Source organism: Perna viridis, chromosome 2, assembly GCF_037379345.1.
Source record: "Perna viridis isolate PV_CMFRI_1.1 ecotype Kerala chromosome 2, ASM3737934v1, whole genome shotgun sequence".
Taxonomy (NCBI): domain Eukaryota; kingdom Metazoa; phylum Mollusca; class Bivalvia; order Mytilida; family Mytilidae; genus Perna; species Perna viridis.
In genome coordinates, this window is record NC_142446.1 from 49,963,585 (window position 1) to 49,982,859 (window position 19,275).

The 19,275-nt window shown below is 31.8% G+C and overlaps 1 protein-coding gene across 1 annotated transcript; it reads right to left on the bottom strand.

Annotated features, from left to right (window-relative positions):
- Positions 1-251: 251 nt before the first annotated feature.
- Positions 252-1,826, bottom strand: LOC148625610 (uncharacterized). The gene is made up of 2 exons (XM_088569231.1): positions 999-1,826; positions 252-325 (listed from the first exon to the last, which is right to left on the bottom strand). Exons 1-2 carry the CDS (start codon positions 1,221-1,223, stop codon positions 296-298), a joined length of 255 nt encoding a protein of 84 aa, XP_088425357.1. The 5' UTR covers positions 1,224-1,826; the 3' UTR covers positions 252-295.
- Between the last annotated feature and the right edge of the window lie 17,449 nt (positions 1,827-19,275).

Consider the following 19,275-nt stretch of genomic DNA (forward strand, 5'->3'; position numbering starts at 1 on the left):
CATTATTGAATCTACGTTGGCTATAATTGAGAACATTTTTGAGTTAGTCACTCAAATTTCTTCATACTCTACAGTGGTATCGTTTTTTGTTTCATTCACTAGATTTTATCTGCTGTTAGTTCATATTGTTGTGTGGCATTTTTGTATTTACCCTTGCTCTTTCGTTTTAGACTGATACAGCCAAAACACAATTCGTACAATGTTTGTCTAAATTCAGCACTCATGCTGCAGTAGATGAAGAAATTCATTGGGTAAGAAAAAAGGATAACCAAGTTAGCAATCATCTGCATGCTGTTCAGGGTGCTAGTATCAAAAACATTCTGTCCTGTAACAAAAGGCGACACATAGAAAGACAAAATCACACCGCTAGGTAATTCAACTAGTAAGGTAACGGCTGCCATAAAAACTATCATGATTGTAACTCGGGTATTTTCTTTGGCGGCAGATATGCTGCTTTCTGACTTGTTTTGCAAACGCATCTTTTTATTGACGACAACCTGTAAACCGTGGATGATCCTTACATTAAGAACAATCAGCACAATACAAGGCACGAATTGAATGAGGATGATTCTAATCATCATATAGGAAACCATGTAATGTTTCGGATGCACCCAAAGTTTGTAGTAGTAATTACACGTTGTTCCAGTGTCATTCCGTATGTTAATATAGTCGTATCCGTCATAATCAAAGGCAAAGGCTCGGACCACGTGTGTAAGACAGGCGATGATGTATGTTATAATAATAACAATCGTTGTGTTTCTAAGGGTACAAAACTCTCTAGCAAGGAAGGGGTGACACACATACATGTACCTTTGTGCAGTCAGTAAGACGGTCAACCAAATTGAAGCCGTGTGCGTTATCGTTGGCAAGTATATTGAAATCCAGTCAAACGTTTCACATAAAGAGTAGTCATTGTGATAGTGTTCTAAGGCATATTGATAATAGTAAAAGGGTGCAGGCAAAAATAAAGTCAACGTATCTGAGATTGCAACACTCACCAAACCTGCTTGACTAGATCCGTACGTCTGTTGCTTCTTTAGAACGACTATCACTATCACATTTGCTATTAACACGATAAGTCCTAATATTGGAACGACATATCCATTTACTACTATCAAATATCTTTCAGGATCTGGGAGAAACGGCAATCCAACCTCAGACGAAATATTTTCACTGTCATTCATTGAACGGTTATGAAAGGAAGTTACTGGTTCCATTTCCATGATGTTTTCCTTATGATATCTTGTCGCTTTAAATGACGTCACTGAGATACTCTAAATAAGAGAAATGTTTGTTTTCACAGTCACATTTAATTCACTTCTGTGGCTTGAAAGTATTAAACATCTTATCCAGTCTACATTCGAAAGAAGATTAAAGTAATTTTCAAACAACTTCTGAGATTTCGTCCGTCTAGAAGTTATGACTTACTTCAGATTTATCTACATTGTTCATGAAAACGAAACCTCGTCATATTGCTTAATTTCCGATACCTAGATTTTTCATCAATGTTCTGTTAAAATATGTTTATCTGATATCGATTACGATGCGATGTGGAAGAAAAATGATTGGTGTTGATTGGACGTTGGCTTCTCTTACTCTCCTCATATATTCCTCTTGTCCTATTTGCCTTTCTTTAAATGGTGGCTCATTTACTTGATTTACGGAGTTTCTAATGAGATAATAAAATTATATAATTCCTTATCAAGATCTTTCATACGTTGTTGCTGGACTCTACGAATCAGCAAATGTTTACAATATTGTAAATCAAGAACTTTTCATCGTCACAAATAAATCACTAAAATGTGAGTTACTTTTCAAATGGCAATATCTGAAGTGACATCGAATTAATGACTTTGATACAAATACAAAGGAACCAATCAATGACTTCTTTAAATGTTGTAAATTGAGTTACTATTCTAAGAGACGTAAGAAAGCGTAATCGAAATGTCTAAGTCAGTCTATAGAAATCAAAATGCTTTCCGTAATAGCTTCTCGTTCAAATGGCACCAGCAGGCGATTATCAAGCATTGTTTAAAAATATTCAGAAATATGAAGATTGTGAAACGGTAAGGGATATGGAGAGAATAGAAACACTTTCACTCAATCTTCCTTCAAGCATAACTAATCGAATATATATGTAAAAGCATTTTACATTAATCCCATTATCTTTCCAGACAGAATAGATTTGAAACATTAATGGTCCGTATTCGAAATTGTTGGCATCAATTTTCATTCGAGGAGTGTTTGGAGCTGTATTTTAAACAGTTGTATGTATTTCAATTGTGTTTATCAGTTTCGTTTTACTTTAAATTTAAATTTATTTTTGTTGTGCATAATATTTTCTACTATTCTGTCCATTTTGTCAATTGGAAAAAAAAAATATTCATAATAATATATGCTTATTATGAGTTCATCACTTCTTTAATTTTATATTAGTTAGTAATACAATAAAATACATGTATATTTTATTATTATTATTTTTTTTGAATACTTATTTGTCATTGTCTATAAATGTTTCACCTTCTTTAGGGGACTTTCATTTAGAATCTCATAAATATGTTTTTTTTCTTTTAAATCATCTCAACATTGTCTTGTCATTTATTAACATACGTTTTTCATACGATTTCATTGTCTCTACAACTTTTCTGTATTTTTAAGACGGTTTGTTTGTGATATTATCATGTAATCGGTGAGGATCACGTATTTCTGGGAACAAAATTTTGCCCTCTTTGTCCATTTTTTTTTTAAGTCGCTCAGATCTTTATCAAACAACTCGACAACAATTTTGACAATATAAGACAAAATAATCGTCATGACAGTAATAACATATAGCAAGTGAATTGACTGTTTTTCACTTTTCTAAAGAATGGTCGTATAGAATCGATTATAATACATCATAATTCCAGGGTCTATGTCGGAAATATACAGTTAAAGAGGAAGACCTACAGTAAGGGACATAACTTTTGAAATCAGTGATATGTTTGTATCATATTCAATTTCACCACAGCCTATCAAGCTTTCATTTGAAACAGAATAAAATCAGTCCAAGTTACTTTGATGCATACATGAGATTGATGTAAAATGCTGAATACAAACGTTCCAATTCAATTCCAAATGTGTCCCTTACCCTAGTTCTAGCTCCGTAAGGTTACAAAAAAATCACCTTTCATACAGGATATCATTTTGTTAGTGTGTAACTAATCATTTCTGCGCTTGTTTTTCATTCAATTTACTATTCTAAGAATGTGTTTAAATACTAAGTCAATGGATTTGTCATTTAAGCCATACAATAACTATAGTATCATAATTTATTTATGTAAAAATCGAATAACAACAATTATCTTTAAATTTATATTTCGTTTATGTAGTGATGTTATATTGAATACAGTCTGCGTTAAACGAATATTACACTCTAATCCTGGACAATTGTTCCGAACCCTTAAATGGCTGTACTATTATCATCGAAAAATATGCCTTTTTTTCTCTTACTAAGCTTCTTTTGGTAAGATTTCGATGATACGTGTGTTAATAAACAAAACTCGCATTATGATATAACGTTATTATAACTGCATGAATATTATTACAGTAAAATTCGCCTATTCTTTTCAGATTGTTTCGTGAAATAAATCTTATTCTCATTCTTATTCCTTAGTTTGTGGAATACATACTGGTTGCTAAAATGACAAGGGTTCATCCGAACTTATTTATCTCCTTTAATTTATTGAGTAGTACTGGAGATGGCTTTTTAAAAAAAAAAAAAGATGTAGTTGGGTTGTTTTTTTAATTCAAGGATAAAGGCTAAGACAGGTTTCGAGCTAAGACAAAGATTAATTTTCCGGGTTAAGCTTCTTACAAGCGTGTTCAGGACTTTATTGCAAATAAATTCATGTATATTTGACGTGTATATAGGAACTATAATAATCAAACATCTTTATAAAGTGAATTATGGTAAACACAAAATAAATTCCGTGATCGTAAAAATGATCATTTAAGTTAATGCCCTTTATCAATAAATATGAAATAAGATTACAAATCCACTAACATGTGTCACCATCGAAAAAACAATTAATAGAGCATATGGTGCTTCAAGTTTTATATTGACCCTCAAAAGCATCCGGATAACTACATTGTCTGATAGTATTGTGTTCTAAATGATGTTTTAGTTGACAGATAAATAACATTCTGTTTTTGTCAATGGAAATTCCACCTGGGAGAAAAGTCTGTTCACTTTCATATCAGGAAAATTGTATTGAGCAATTTGCAAGACGATTATTCGTTTAGTTGTTATAAAGTTGCCTTTAGGGATTTATTTCTCAGGAAAATTAAGACATAATGAGTAAAGATTGTCATCAATGTTACATCTAAGTCTATTTTTCAAACAATGCCTATCACTGTTTTGTTTTGAAGACTTGTTACAAAATAAAGGTTACTGATGTCGAAAAACAACATACATTTTAAAGTGACTGCAATACCATTGAAGTAGAATACATTATAACGGGAAGTTTTCGCAGATTCGAAATTTTGCTAATTTCTCTATGAATAATGGTTGTTACTCTGCCATGGACAAAACAAAATATAATTCAATATTTCCCTGAAAAAAAATCAACTGGTGTTAAAAAATAATTTACTTTTTCTACATTTGTAACTAAACATAAAGTCCCAGCCCCTTCGCCTCAAGAAGAAAATGTCCCGTGCCTAATTTAAATCTAATATTGACTTATGTCAGATTAGTAGTACTTCTTTGACAAATAAGATCCCAAACGTCTAAAACTTTGTGTAGAAAAAAATGCGGTCTTTATTTTTACGTCTCCAGATAACTATATACAAAATATCTTGAGTTAAATTTGGCGGGCTTTGATCTTCGCGATTACACAAACCTCGCAAGTATGGTGAAAATTTGAACCTCGAGAAAATTTATAATGAAAATAATCTTATCAGCCTGTTAAACGAGATCTGAAGCAACAATGAAATTAAAGAATTTCTTTCTATTGTATATTTTTTGTTAGGTATATGATTTTAAACGTCTTAAACATGATTTTTAAAACTGTTTTGATTTTGTCAAAATATTCATCAACAGCACACGCATTGTTAGTGTTCATAAAATAATCTCACTCCTTACAAATTCAAGTATTGAACCATGTATGAATAGATCATATCGCAAAATGGAAGAACGTTAAAAATGAATTTAACTTGAAAATTAAAATTACGTGTGCGCATTGTTTTTTTCAGCAGAAAGAGGGATTGTTCTGTTTAAAATGTTCTTTTTTACATATCTGAACATGGTACCTTCCTTTTTTGATAATGATAAAAAAAAAACGCAGTTATCTGTATTTTAGTGCATTTTATTTAGAGTATAACACAGCTATTTAATGAAATAAAAACGACACAAAGAAAAAAATTTCCTTCCGATGAAATTTTACAGAAATGCGAAAGAATCATATCTAAGGAAACGCTATAGACATCAAAACAATCTTAATTATACCAACAGTATAATTAATTATATCAGCCCACATAGAAGAAATGTGCTTTACAAAAATATATTGAAAACATTATATATTTATTGCAAAATACAATAATATAAATAAGATGATTAAATCGTTTCCAATTGGACACTGTTATAGATACAGATTCTCAACATGACATATCGTTTGTTCTTGGTAGGCAATGGCTAGCCTTTTGTATCTAAAACATCGATTTAACGCTCCGTACAATACTTATATGTCGATTTTTTGTCGGTTTGATTGAAAGGTAAGCCAAAGTAAGAAGAGAACATATGTTAAAATCTCATCAATCATGTTGTGTAGGATTAAGACGAATTATTCTGGATTCCATTGTTGAATGAATCAAATCTTGGTAAAGGAATAACATTCCAGTTTGTCAACAGAAGACCTATCTGTGTATCATGAAATTTATTGAGCAAGAGTACAAACACTGTCCATCCAGAAAAGTACTGTTTGTCAGTGTCAATCATTAATGTAGGAGACGCTTTAGGCTATATGACTCTTCCATTGTTGAAATGGTCATCACACGAAATGACATATATTAAGACAAATTCGATATAAGTTTCATTATTGTAAGTTTTGCTAACTAATACTGTGTAACAAATGGGAGTAACACAAACTATCTGACACAAGATTGCAACTAAAATGGCACTATGAAATAACATAGGTATGAATAGCCTTTCCATTTTTGTGATTTAGTGAAAAAGTGGTTTAATTAAAAATATATATACAGTCTTTGATTGCTTATTCATCTGATAAGTTTTTCATTATATTTTTCATTTTGTCTACCCGTCTTGAAACACTGTTTCGGTTGATCATAACTATTACACGGAGCATTGTTGTCTGTCATCTTGTAAAATAGTACTGATATATTTATTTCAATAGTGTTCGAAATAATGTTAAAATTTTATGTTTAAATTATTTTGAATGATTTGTTTGGCAAAAAAAATTGGTATGGTAAACTCAAAAATCCTCCTTCCAGGGAAGGCAATGGGCGGGAAAATTCTTTCATACGGGAGATGATTAGCGGGAAAATATCCTGTTGAAGTGTATTGGGAATTTTATTTTTTTTATTGACAGAGAAAGAGTTCGTTTTTTAAATATAACAAAATTTCAGTTAAGCGGTCTTTATGTTTGTCAGAAGAATTCAGGTACAATGTAAAATATTGCAGCAAAATATTGTCTTTTATAAGGCTCAATTACCTCAAAATCAATTTCGGTAACCTATGACCTTTACGTAAAAATATGTTCATTCAGTTTATTCTTTGAAAAAAAAACAAGGAAAATGGATCTGTTAGGTATGATGTATCCTTAGCGGAATACGATGTTTCATAAATTAAAATAGATAAGTGGTACGTGTGGAATAAAAACGAATTTCAACTATAAAGATAATTTTAAGTGTCTTTTTACCCTTACTAACGTCAAAACCTCTGTTACCTTTTTCAATTTTATATGACTTTTCTAATAGTGCCACAAAACTTTAGTGATTCTATAAACGTGTCCTTATACTGCCGGTTTTAGGAAATTTTAAAATTTAAATATATATATATGGTCGTGTTAAAATGTACTTCCCCTGTTTTCAAAAATAGAATATTCCCTTCGTGCAGGGACAGTTTTACACTGATTAGACAAAATGAAATAAAATCTGCAATAATATGTTTTAATTCGTAAATCAATTTTTGAGATATCAACCCATGATAGGAAAGATGTCAATAACACACTTAATTCTCTGCATGAACAAACTTTATTTAAAATTCTAATTGATTGATTCTAAATAATTGTTTCTGCTGTGTTTGGTATCACGTTTGATTGATGAGACGATTTTAAACATTGCATTTAATAAATATTTTCTGCGATTCAATTTAAATAGAAAAAAAATATGTTGCATTTTAGGTCGTAATCAGCTGTGTTAGTTATTCTCACATTTCTTCTTTACAAACAATTTTCAAGTTTGAAATGGATTAATAGCATACCAAATCTAATTTCTGAAATAGAACCGTTAACAATAAACGCAATGGCTGACTGTTTACGATTGGATGTGTTTGATTTCTGCATTATACTTGATTTTTTGTGAATGAAAGACTTGTGTTACTTACTTTCCAGATGTTCATTGAGTTGTAACTTGTAGCATTTTTGTTTAGGAAAGTTTAGATTTCTATACTGTGTTGTGAAACATCGTCAAAAATGGGTAGCCACAGTAACATATATATTAGTTATAACTTATGTGTTTATTACGACTTTGAGACTCTTGCTCCTTAGAAATATTATTACTTAAACTAGGTTTTAATAGTATCAGCCAAATGAATACAATTAATATTACGTTTTTTCTACTAGTTCACATTTATTTGTTTTCGTTTTCATTTTCGACAGGTTCTTCCGTAGAAAAATTAGCAAATTTATAATACGCTAATGGTAATCATATAAATACAAAAAAACCCAAATATATATATATATATATATATATATATAGCCCCGTGCAGGTCCGGGTGTTAAAAGAATAGGCCTGCAGCAGCGCTAAGCTTGTCTTATAAGGCGACTAAATAGTGCTCAGAAACCTAGCCGGGGGCTAGGCGCTCTGCCCACAGAGCAACTGGGATGTGTGCCCCAGGTGGTGGAATGGGGTACCCCTGGTGTATTTACATGCTGGGGTTGTCAGGCTATAATACGGAAAACCTGACCGCAAACCATAGTGGTGCATCGTGTTGGGAAAGATGCCACGTTCCTCGCACGTTAAAGAACCCTGCTGTGGTATTCGATAGGAGTAGGAACCTTTGCGCTCCGCCACAGGAGGCTAAATTGCCCGACCTTACCCATCCCCCCTCTTTCCAGTGGTAATCAAAATTTGTCGACCCTATTATCCTTGTGACCCATCCTTTCTGTTTTTCATTTCATGTTCATTTTATCATCCATTTCATTTTCATTGTCCGAATATAGCTGAAATATTGCTGCTCGGACGTTAAACCCCAACAAACAAAATTTTGATATGCTGTACACGTGTTTCAATGAGTAACCTCTCATTGGCATCAATAAAAAATGTATAGAACGTAATAGAAGGGGGACATTATTATTGCCAACTGACTATCAATCCTACCAATAATTTATAAATAGCGTTACTCTATGAAACAAAAGCGAGATGGTGTTAAAATTACATTTTTTAAATTCAAAGTTTGAGTAGCTCAGAGAATTTAACATAGAACCTGTTTTCCATAAGTCATTAGAATGCTGTAAATAATACGTGGTAATTACAACAAAAAAAAAAACGTCCAGTATCCCTTACAGTGTTACGAGTAATTCTCTGACAGAAAATTGTATGCAAATTGCCGGCAAAACCAGTGAACCGTTATCGAATATGGCACAAAACTGTTCTTTTCAATGTAACTTGACAAATCACATAACGTACCCATTTAAAATCAGGCATTTCTATAATTAATGAATAAACGATTGCTTCGAAACCTTGAACTCTATGCCATCTTTTTTTTTCGAACGTCGCCGTTGCATTGGATATGAGTGCAAATGAATCTTGATAATTAGCCATTACAATAGTAAAGCAGATAAGGCGATAATGATACTATTGATAAAATTCATTCCGTCTTCCTCGTATCAGTATAGAATGCGGGGATAACAGCTAATCTCAAGCAATCAACATTGGAAGATCTAAGAAAAACCTTGATACACCGCCCCTAGCCGATAAGGTTACCAGTTCTCAATTCCCATGGCGAAAGAGAACATTATTCTAGTTTTGCTTTTTTTCAACGATAAATGTTGTATGTGAGCGGATTTCCTATCATATAGCTTTTCAAATACGACCAATATGTATTATCTAGCTTAGATTAGTTTGATATAAGGTTTGAAATTATTTATTCAATTATATTTTAATTGCAAATTAGTAGAAATTCAAACATGAAGTCAGTTTTGTAGAGTGTTCTTAAGGAAATATGATAAAAATGAATTTGTTACATGCTCAGAGTCGAGGTGGGTGTTTCTTATGGAGTCAGGGTTGTTCATTTTCTTTTTTCTTGTAACAAATGTTCCAAGTTTTTTTTTTTTGGAGTTAGGGTTGCTTATTTACTTTTTTTTTCTTTTTGGTTATTTCGTGTTCTTTGTCGTGTGTGTCTATTTTTCCTGTTTTGTCTTATTTCTTGGTATATTTTCTCTTTTGATTTTTACTCGAATCTTGCTTTTCGTGATAACTTATCAAAAAATAGTTTTTTAGGGTTGTGTTTCCTCCGTTTCCCACCTTCTTTTTAGCCATGAAAGAAATACCCCAAGGAAAAAATCATACCTTGGATATTCAAAAGAAAACTTTGTTTTAATGAAAAGTCAGACTATTTTTTGTTTTGTTATTTTCTTTTTTTTTATGTTTTTGTGTTGTGTTGGTTTTTGTGTTGTTGTTTGTTCTCTGTTCTGTCTTTAATTATGTTCATTCAACTTCGGAGAAGTAAAACTTGATTGAGAAAGACTTTTTTACAAAGGTGTTTAATCTGGAAGTTCCAATATCACCTCACAATAAGTTAGATTTTATACTTCAAATGCTCATAGGAATTTGGAATAATTGAATTCGATCAAAAGCCAAATAAAAAAAAAACAATAAAATCCATATAAAATGCTACAACTGATTTTCAGGATTAATCATCAAAAGTAATGTAAAACGGGAAGTGTCTCTACAGCAAATGTACGTTTTGCGACAAATTGATTTAACACAGCATTTACACGATATTTAATGACTTTTTCATTTAAAGAAAACGTTTTTATTAATTTCGTATTCAAGTCACTTTAAGCAGGAAGTAGTATACTCTAGAATAATGCAAAATTCTATTTAGCCATAGTATAGTTTCATTACTTTGTTCTGTTTCTTGACAATGACTTTTGGTGTTCAAATTAAATGTATGTCGGTGTATCATATTATTGTGTTGAATGTACATGGATCTGTAACTACTTTATTTAGTTAAGATAGAGTACAAGTAAAATTATGCATATGGAGTTTTCATATCACAACTCATACGTCATGTCGGAGCCTATCGTAACTTTGCAGACTTATTGTATCCAGCTAGACTTCTTACAATTAGGCTTCTGGAACAGGGTTATGTTGCTACAAGATTGAAATCATCACTACAGAAGTTTTATCGTCGTCATCACGAACATAAGGACCATTACGGTGTATCTATTTGCACCAGGAAAACTGATTAGTTCAAAGTGTCATGCATAGTTTTCCTTTCTTCTTTCTCTACAACGACCTTGACTATTTATGAGCAACTCGGCGGGTTTTTTCTAGAAAAGCAGAGGACGCTTACCGGTGCACCTGGTCGATGCATCCACTCTTTAGTTGCGTCCGAGTTGGTCATTTACGTTTGTTATTTTGTGTGTATTATTTTGGTTATTTTATGTTCTTTGTTGTGTGTCTGTTTTCCATGTCTTTGTCCTGGATTACATTCTTTTGATTTCCGCTGGAATCTTGGTTCCCTTGATTACTCTTGCATCTGCACGGAAATTCCAATTTTTGACAAATGCACTATAAGCTGAATAAACTATAAATGGATAACCAGATGTATTTAATACTACAGAGTTGTATTTCAGAGATAAATAATAAATATAAATCAAACACCATTTTAGCAACAAGAGCCACAATTTGAATGATTAATCGCATTATATCGGCATGATTGTAATTTTAATGACAATTTTTGAATTATTTAGAACTAAGAGTACACATAGTGTAAATTACTACAATACTCCATCTATATTAACTTAATCATTTGGTCTATATTATATCTGCTGTCTGTCACGATGGCGCGATAAAGATGTAATGATAGAACAGTTGACAGAAACCGGAAGAGTACATGCAGAAAACTAAAAGAAAATTAGTTAGTTACTTGACTATGTTTCAAAACCTATTGCCTTTGATCAGACTTTCTAAACAATTTACTAAGTTACGTTGATAAAAGGCCAACTACATCGGTCAACATTTTTATACTGCCGATGTTGAATCTTAATTTGGGATGATCTCAAATACAACTCGGTCCTTAAGCCTGTCTGTAAGAAGTCAAGTACGGTACTGATTCGCGAAACTTACCAGTTCTCCAATAATGTATGAGAAGAGAAAAACCTAAATGAAATAAACAACCGGAACCATGACGTTTGTTTTAAGCTTTACCCAAGAAGTTTTAAAAATATATGGTGTGCTGTCAATATTAATTGCGAAGGCGTTTAACCACTGCAACCTGTTACTGGTTAGCTACATAAAAAAAAACTCAATTTATCGGTAGATAATAGTCCTTTTTCATTTTACTGTTTTTTAAGTACACATTTGTTTAAGTTATAAGCAAAGGGAAGTAACTCCCTATATTTCTATAATCCAACAGATTGGTTTACTGTCAAATTGAAGTAATGAGCGACAGTAGACTTCAAATTCAACATTTCATTCTATTAGAGCCACGGTAAGAACTTTGATACTTTTAAATAACTTTTTTCAAACCATCTAGGTACTTACATGTACCGAAGTGAAAATAGAATAGGTTTCCAATGAAAATGTCTACTGTTTTCTCTTTATCCAGTAGGACTGCCAACCAAAATGTCGTATGTTGGTGGGTTATGTCCTCTTGAAAATCTTGCTAAAATGGCTGTCATTCCGTAAATATGAAAAAAAGATTATTGGATAACATGGTACATGAACATTTAGTTCTGTTTGTTTTGAACTATTCACATTTGTTAATGAATTTGTGTACGAATTGAATTAAAGAGGATTTGTTCAACCCCGAAGGTCAATAAAAGCATAGCAAAGTTCAACACGTTTAATTTACTGTTGAAAATTGAAAAAAAAAGATCGTCTATGACCACAATCTTGGCATGCTATAAAAATGTTACATTTGGTAAGTCGTTAATATCTTGGTAAATCTACCTTTTGATTTATAAATATGTCTTTTTTACGAGAAAAGGTTATATCGACTTGATAACTAGATTGGAAAATGACATGACAGGATATACCCTCTTTTCACTACCTTACCACTTGATTAATTGAAATCTCTTTTGAAAGGATTTATTCGTGAATCTTTTGCTGTTGTTCTTTGTTACAAAACCACATATGTTTGTAAAACATCGCAGAAGGGCAGAGTGTGCTATAGAGAAAAGCAGGTTTGCGATGTGCATGATTTCATCATTGTTAACATATTTTTCAACAACAAATTGGCATTCCAAAGGGTACTAGCTGTGCTCAACTCCTAGCCATTTTTTTTATTTTCATACGAGACTGGATTTCTTCTGAATCTCTTTATGAATACAAAATAAAAAAGATGCTAAATCTTTTAACTTTACATACAGATTTATTGAATGTGTATTGTCCATCAACAATCCTTCTTTTGGTAAATCGTTATAGTCAATATATTCATCAGAGCTCGAGAAAAAAGACAACAGAAACAGCTTGTTCTGCATCTTTTGTAACCTACATCTCGAATTTGACAACGGTGGTCATCTCAGCATTTACGATAAAAGAGACGACTTTAATTTTAAAATCATAAATTGTTCTTACCTGTGCAGCAATATTCCCTTATTAGATATCAGTCCTTGGTTGAAAAATACTCAGTTTCTTTAAAAATAATGAGTATTTTTTTTTTTTTTGTAAATTGATGTCTGTGCTGATTTGACCGCTGATATACCGATTATGACAATAGTATGCAAATGCTTATTAATCACCACTGCTTATTCACCCGCAATGGAAGAGGGATGCTTAGCGCTGTAAAACCTTGATTTAACCCACCATTTCGTTTGAAAGACCTGTACCAAATCAGGAACAATGCCGTACTGGTTTCTTTGGTGGTGTAGTATCTATTTTGCTAGATTTATTTTGCACTTGACTTGACGAATAAGATTAGAGTTGGGTAATTTTATTGTGACCCTTATTCATAAATTTTGAAATATACTGTGTAACAAATTTCATGCACAAGAAACGTGTATAATATACAGGGTTATATAATAACATAACGTTATTTGGTATGGATATGTATGGCGTTTTTTGGTGTCCAGTACATACAATGATCATAAAAAAGACACATTTCTCTGCCTAGATAGTAAGGAAATCTTGTCTTTACAAGGTCCAAGATTTAACCCACCATTGAGTTTGAAATGTCTGTATTTTGTCAGATTTATTTTAGACTTGACTTGGTTAGTGTTCGGTAATTTTGTTGTTATCCTTAGTTCAGATGAATGACGATTGATGAAGTATATTTCTTGAGGCCTTAACGCACTGTTGTTTTAGTGGCGTGCTTGTAGGCAAATATAGTATATTTATTGCCAATGGTAAACAGGGCATTTTCTAGTTATACTTTCTGAGTAAGCGGGATTATTTTTGCAATCACTGACTCTGTATATGCTTAATTTCTATAGCTTGAATTTAAGATTTCATTACTTTCATTTATTGTTGGTATTTCATTGTATGTTGAATCTCGTTCTTTATAGTTCGTAGCTTATATCTTCGCGATATCCATTAATTTACCGGTAAATGGTACTTTGAGGATTATTAAGAGGGTAACTTTACGTTTTCGGAATGTTTCGTTCTCAACGGTGTTTATGCACATTAAGGCCTTTGCTTATATGGAGAACTATTGTGCGAAAGATCAGGTGGTATGGACTTGAAGTTATCTATCCGTAGAACATATTCATGTTTAAGGATAGTTTTAAACGGAATATTTATATGTATAATCTTCCTGGTTTCAATCATTTTGTAAAATACTAAAAATAGCAGTGTCTATTATGAATCAAATTCCATATACATTTACTAAACGTTATAACTGTTTAATTTCCGACGGTGTTACAAAACGTTAAGATAAGTTAACACCCATAACTGCAATTAACATTGAATATAATATGTATAGTACACTTTTAGCAAATAACCAAGAATTGATATTATCTATAAAACCATTTAGTTGTTCTTTTGTATTGATGAGGATTGTGGTCAAAACACAAAATCGACAGATGCAGGATAATATCATTATAATGCAGCTGTTTCTTGTACTGCTGTTTGAATCGATTCTCTTAGGGCGTCTGCACATGCGGTCGAAGTAAACAAACATGTATGTTTTATACTTGGTTCTCAGCTTTAATTTAACAGAAATTGATAAAGAAACCTTTTAAATGACGTGAAACATGATTTTTGTATTTGATTAGAGTCGTGAAGACGCCACCCAGAATTGTACACTCCTTCTGTCAACAGACAAGTCAAATAGACTGGTTTCAAAATAAAGCATCTATCATATATCTTATAATGATACATTAGCCTTTTTTTTCAATGTACAAATTGACTCTAATGGCAGGGATCCCGCAGTCCAGAATTTCTCGAAGAAGTAGTACCAAGTCTTATAACATTGTCGTTTCGTGCGACTTTAGTTTGTTATTGAAAACTTTAATTTTATTAGAATTTCATTACTTTATATTATGTCTAAGTGTCTAATAAAGTCATCATACAAACGAGTAAAATGTGGTAGTCCTTTACTTTAACAAAGGACTTTTTCAAAATGTTAGAAAGTTCACGGGTAGAATATAAACGATGTACTTATAATGTTTCCTTTGAGAATTAAATGATACATGATTGTTAAAAAGCGAAAAATTCGGACAGGCAAAATTACTCTTTCTTGAAATCATCAAAGAAACTTGTCATGAACATTGGTGCAAACTGGTGATATAAGGACGGTTTCTGTTACATTATTACTCATCAGGGAACTTTCCCGTTACCCTTTTCTTGTTTTCACTAATACGTGTCACGCCAAAGCTTAAAATGACTTTGAGAAGCAAAAATCTTGCTCCAGTGGGAATTTTTTTTTTCGGACTTACAAATTGAACAAACAGCTAGTATCGTGTATGAAATCTCTAGTAAAGTCGGAAATGAATAAAAGTTCATTTTTAATTTGATATATCACAACATTATTATTTCTTGTATAAAGAGATGTGATAAATTGCTTTTGCATTGTGCTCAATTCAAATTTTAAAACAGTTTTGCGCTGTTTTTTAATGATTGAGGAAATGCTCACTTTATGTAGTGCGGAAAATGTTAACCACAGAACATATTTATTATTTCTTGCCCTTTGGATCTTTAACAATTTATGATCTGAAATAAATGAATGAATTCTAAATAATAGATAAGGGAAAATTAAGGCCGAATTGGGAGTAATGCATACAGTAGTTGTATAACAGATACAATTGAACTTGTGTAAAACCTATGAGCCTTACGTTTGTGGTAAAGATGTACCATGTAATATCTAGTATGTAGTATATAAGAGAACGAAGCTGAATATATTTGTAGTTTTTAATAAAACATTTGCATTTTACAATTTTACATCAACTAGAATTTCAACTTAATTTTACCTGACATTTTTGCTTTTATCAACGATACGAAATTAGTACAGATCCTTACTCAGGATTATCAATTGTATTACCTGCTAACTTCCTGTCAGACTGAAATCGGGTTCTCAGTGCTTATAAGGTCAAGGTTAAATTAATATTGATTACCCTTATGAGGACTATGTTCTTTATTTCTTTTACTTTGGGAAAAGTGATATAATATGGATTATCTTGATTGTCTTTTTACGTTTACGATTAAGTCATTACACGTTATCAGATCATCGAGTTTTCTAAATATGTTTAAATTCGTTTTTACGTACCGGTAATATAAAGTGCCCTTCGTATTTTTACTGCGGCTTTAGAGTTGACCTAGTGTTGCAAACGAAACTAAGGCTAGAGTGCAGTTCTATAAAATATATTTTCCTGTGCCTTAGTGGAATTTCCATACTATTTGTGCGGTGCTGTTGAGTCTAAGTAACATTATCTACTTTATTGTAGTCAACATACTTATTTTAGAAACAAACTTTAACCTTAATTGTTCCTGTTTTGACTGAGTTGCATTTGTCGCTTTTTGGTTCACTAAACTTAGAAGATAATCAAAACAAAAAAAGTTCTTACTGTTCAAAGGTTGTTATAGAAAAATAAAAGCTTTACAAATTAGGCGTCGATTTCACAAAAACGTCGTTAGTGTAAAGTTGATCGTAAGTAATAGCATTGAGACGTCATAATTTACGATCAATTTCACACTTACAACTTTTTTGTGAAATCGACGCCTTACGCAAACTAGAAACATGAAATATAAAATTAAAACATGTTTTGTTTATTGTATTCAATCTTTTGTTATTTCTCTAACTTCAATATTATTTTTACATTGTTCATGTTTGCAATTCTGTAATCAATAATCGTTGTTTATTAAATTGTTAATTTAAAATGATCTTTTAAAGATTGAACAAGCTAGTTACCAGATGCATTTGGATTTTAGTACTTTCAGGATATTTGTTATTTTACAATACAATATGTTTAGTTTAAAATAAAATAAACATTCCATAAAATCTAAATATATGAACTAAGAGTACTATTAAATTGTCTCTGAAACGAATTGAATGGGGTGGCAATGATTTAAAAAGTATCACCCACTCTAGCAACACTGAATATCAGTAAAAGCCAAATTTGAAACTTATATGCTTTCAATGTGACATCTATGGCAACACCGCCTGCACAAAGTCAAGCGCCCTAAACCACCCTATATAACACTATACTTTCACTGGCCAGATTATTCCTCCGCGTAGGATATTAATCTAGTGTTGTAACTAAGTACACGATGTAGGTGTTGTTATATAGGATAGAGGATCAAATTAACGATACATGTCACAACAAATCAATATTTAAACAACGTCTCAGAATGTGGCGACACTATTTGCTACACTGCTCCATCGGATCAAATTGATACAGGGAAGAAAATGTTAAGTATAGAAGGGTCTGAAAAATTTCCAACGTTATTAGAACTGTCAAATTTGCAAGCAAATGTTTGGTCGTTTCCTCCGCAGGACTCAAACTCGTACCGCTGTGACATCTGTGGCAACACCACCTGCACAAAGTCCAGCGCCATATATATATTATTTCAGTCGAAGGTAGACTACGTATATGTACAATTTATTCTGTCATTGAAGGCCCATATATTATATTTAGCTTTTTTTCAGTTTTGTTAAGTAATCGTTGTTTCCTCGTGTTATAGAAAAATTGTCATAGAAAATTGCTGAATAAGTTAACGATAATAAAAATGCCACAACAGTTGCTTTCTTTTCCCCCGTGTAATGTTACGATAAAGTGTTTTACTTGTTAGTTTTTTAATTACTTTTATTTTTCGTCACGTTTTCAATAACTTCACTTTATAAATGTTTTCTTAACTTCCTTTCAAAGATAAGTTAGGTGATAAGCTTGCAATTGGTATTGTAATTTTAGCTTTTTTTCTTTGCTCACCAACATATTTTATGATGAGAAAAGCGATTGGCTATAAATGAAGTCTCCAATGATGATTATATTTTAACTGTATTCGTTTCATTCAATCTGATCTTACACTTCAAGTGTTGCATAGTAGCTTTTCTGAGTTTGCTGACATTTATTTAAAAATGTTTAATGATATTATTGACTCCTTTTCCTTTAAAACGTTCAATGCATAGTCCTAATAAATACTGCCACTTGTCATTTTATATCAGATACTGTTAAAAAATAATAATGCTTTATGTATCGCTTTACATCTTTCTCCAGCATCCGGCGTCTAATATTCAATGTTGGCTCTGTTGACTACAATGACTACTACGCGTAAAATTCATCGACCAATTGGCTATACGTGTAAGTACAGGAAAGCTATTTGAGGTCAGCTGAACGTACACTACAAGCTAAATGCATATTATTACTCACTGCAGTAACAAAGAATTGGATGCCGTTGGTGTTTAAATATAAAAAGTTCTTAAGACGTTTTTGTGTTGATTTTCATATTATGTAGGGCTTGTTAAGGTTACTTCATTAAAAACAGTTTCAATGAAATAAGGCAATGTACAGATAATTGATAAACAAAATACCAAAGAGGGCACAGAATAATTGAGCGGTATCCAAAATATCAGGTTATAAACTAATTATTTCAAGACTTGTCAGTTACTGAAAATGCTCAATTGAACCGTCAGTTCAAGATGATACAAAGAAGTCGCTGCTATATATAACAACTGCAGTGAAACAGATACACGTGTGAAAAAACATTCAACTTGAATAATGTGTTTGTGATACTAACTATATTTTTTTCTAAATGAGAAAAAGATTATTCCTTACATAGAAAACTATCAAAGAACCTGACAAAACTGCATTGACTATTTAAAGTATAGAACATTAATGGAATTCAAGCTGACAATACTTTAAACCAGTACTCCTATCCATTTTTATAATTTCTTAATAGTTATAATCCTCTCTCGTATTGTTCTTGTTATACTTATTAATGCATTATCTTAAAAATAAACATCTGTCGATTTACTTCAACTAATTTATATCTTACTTCATACATAACAAACACAAACAATCAAGGCTACCGATCATTTTAATAGGTTACTTAATATAGTTTTAAGTTTGACGAAGAGACATATTTATAAGAGAAAGAGACTTTGTGGATCTAATAATTAGTCATCCAGACCTTGAAGAGTTAAGTTATGTAGTTTTGTCCTTGAATGTCGAATCGACCTCCATTTTTAATAAAAGGTTCTTTTCTCAGCTGACTTTTATGAGCAACTCGTTGGGTGTTTCTAGAAAAACAGAGGTGCACATGGTTCTTGTGCCCAGTGTTTGGTGGAGTCTAAGTTGCTCATTTACTTTTGTTACTTTGTATGTATTATTTTGGTTACTTTATGTTCTTTGTTGTTGTGTGCGTGTGTGTTTTCTTTGTCTGGTCATTGTCCTTGAATTA

Excerpts from the sequence above, each read along its gene's own strand:
- LOC148625610 (XM_088569231.1), bottom strand. The coding sequence starts at position 1,223 with ATGGAAATGGAACCAGTAACTTCCTTTCATAACCGTTCAATGAATGAC. Across the intron at positions 326-998 it reads GATCTAGTCAAGCAGGTTTG|GACAGAATGTTTTTGATACT; the intron begins GTGAGTGTTGCA and ends CTTTTGTTACAG.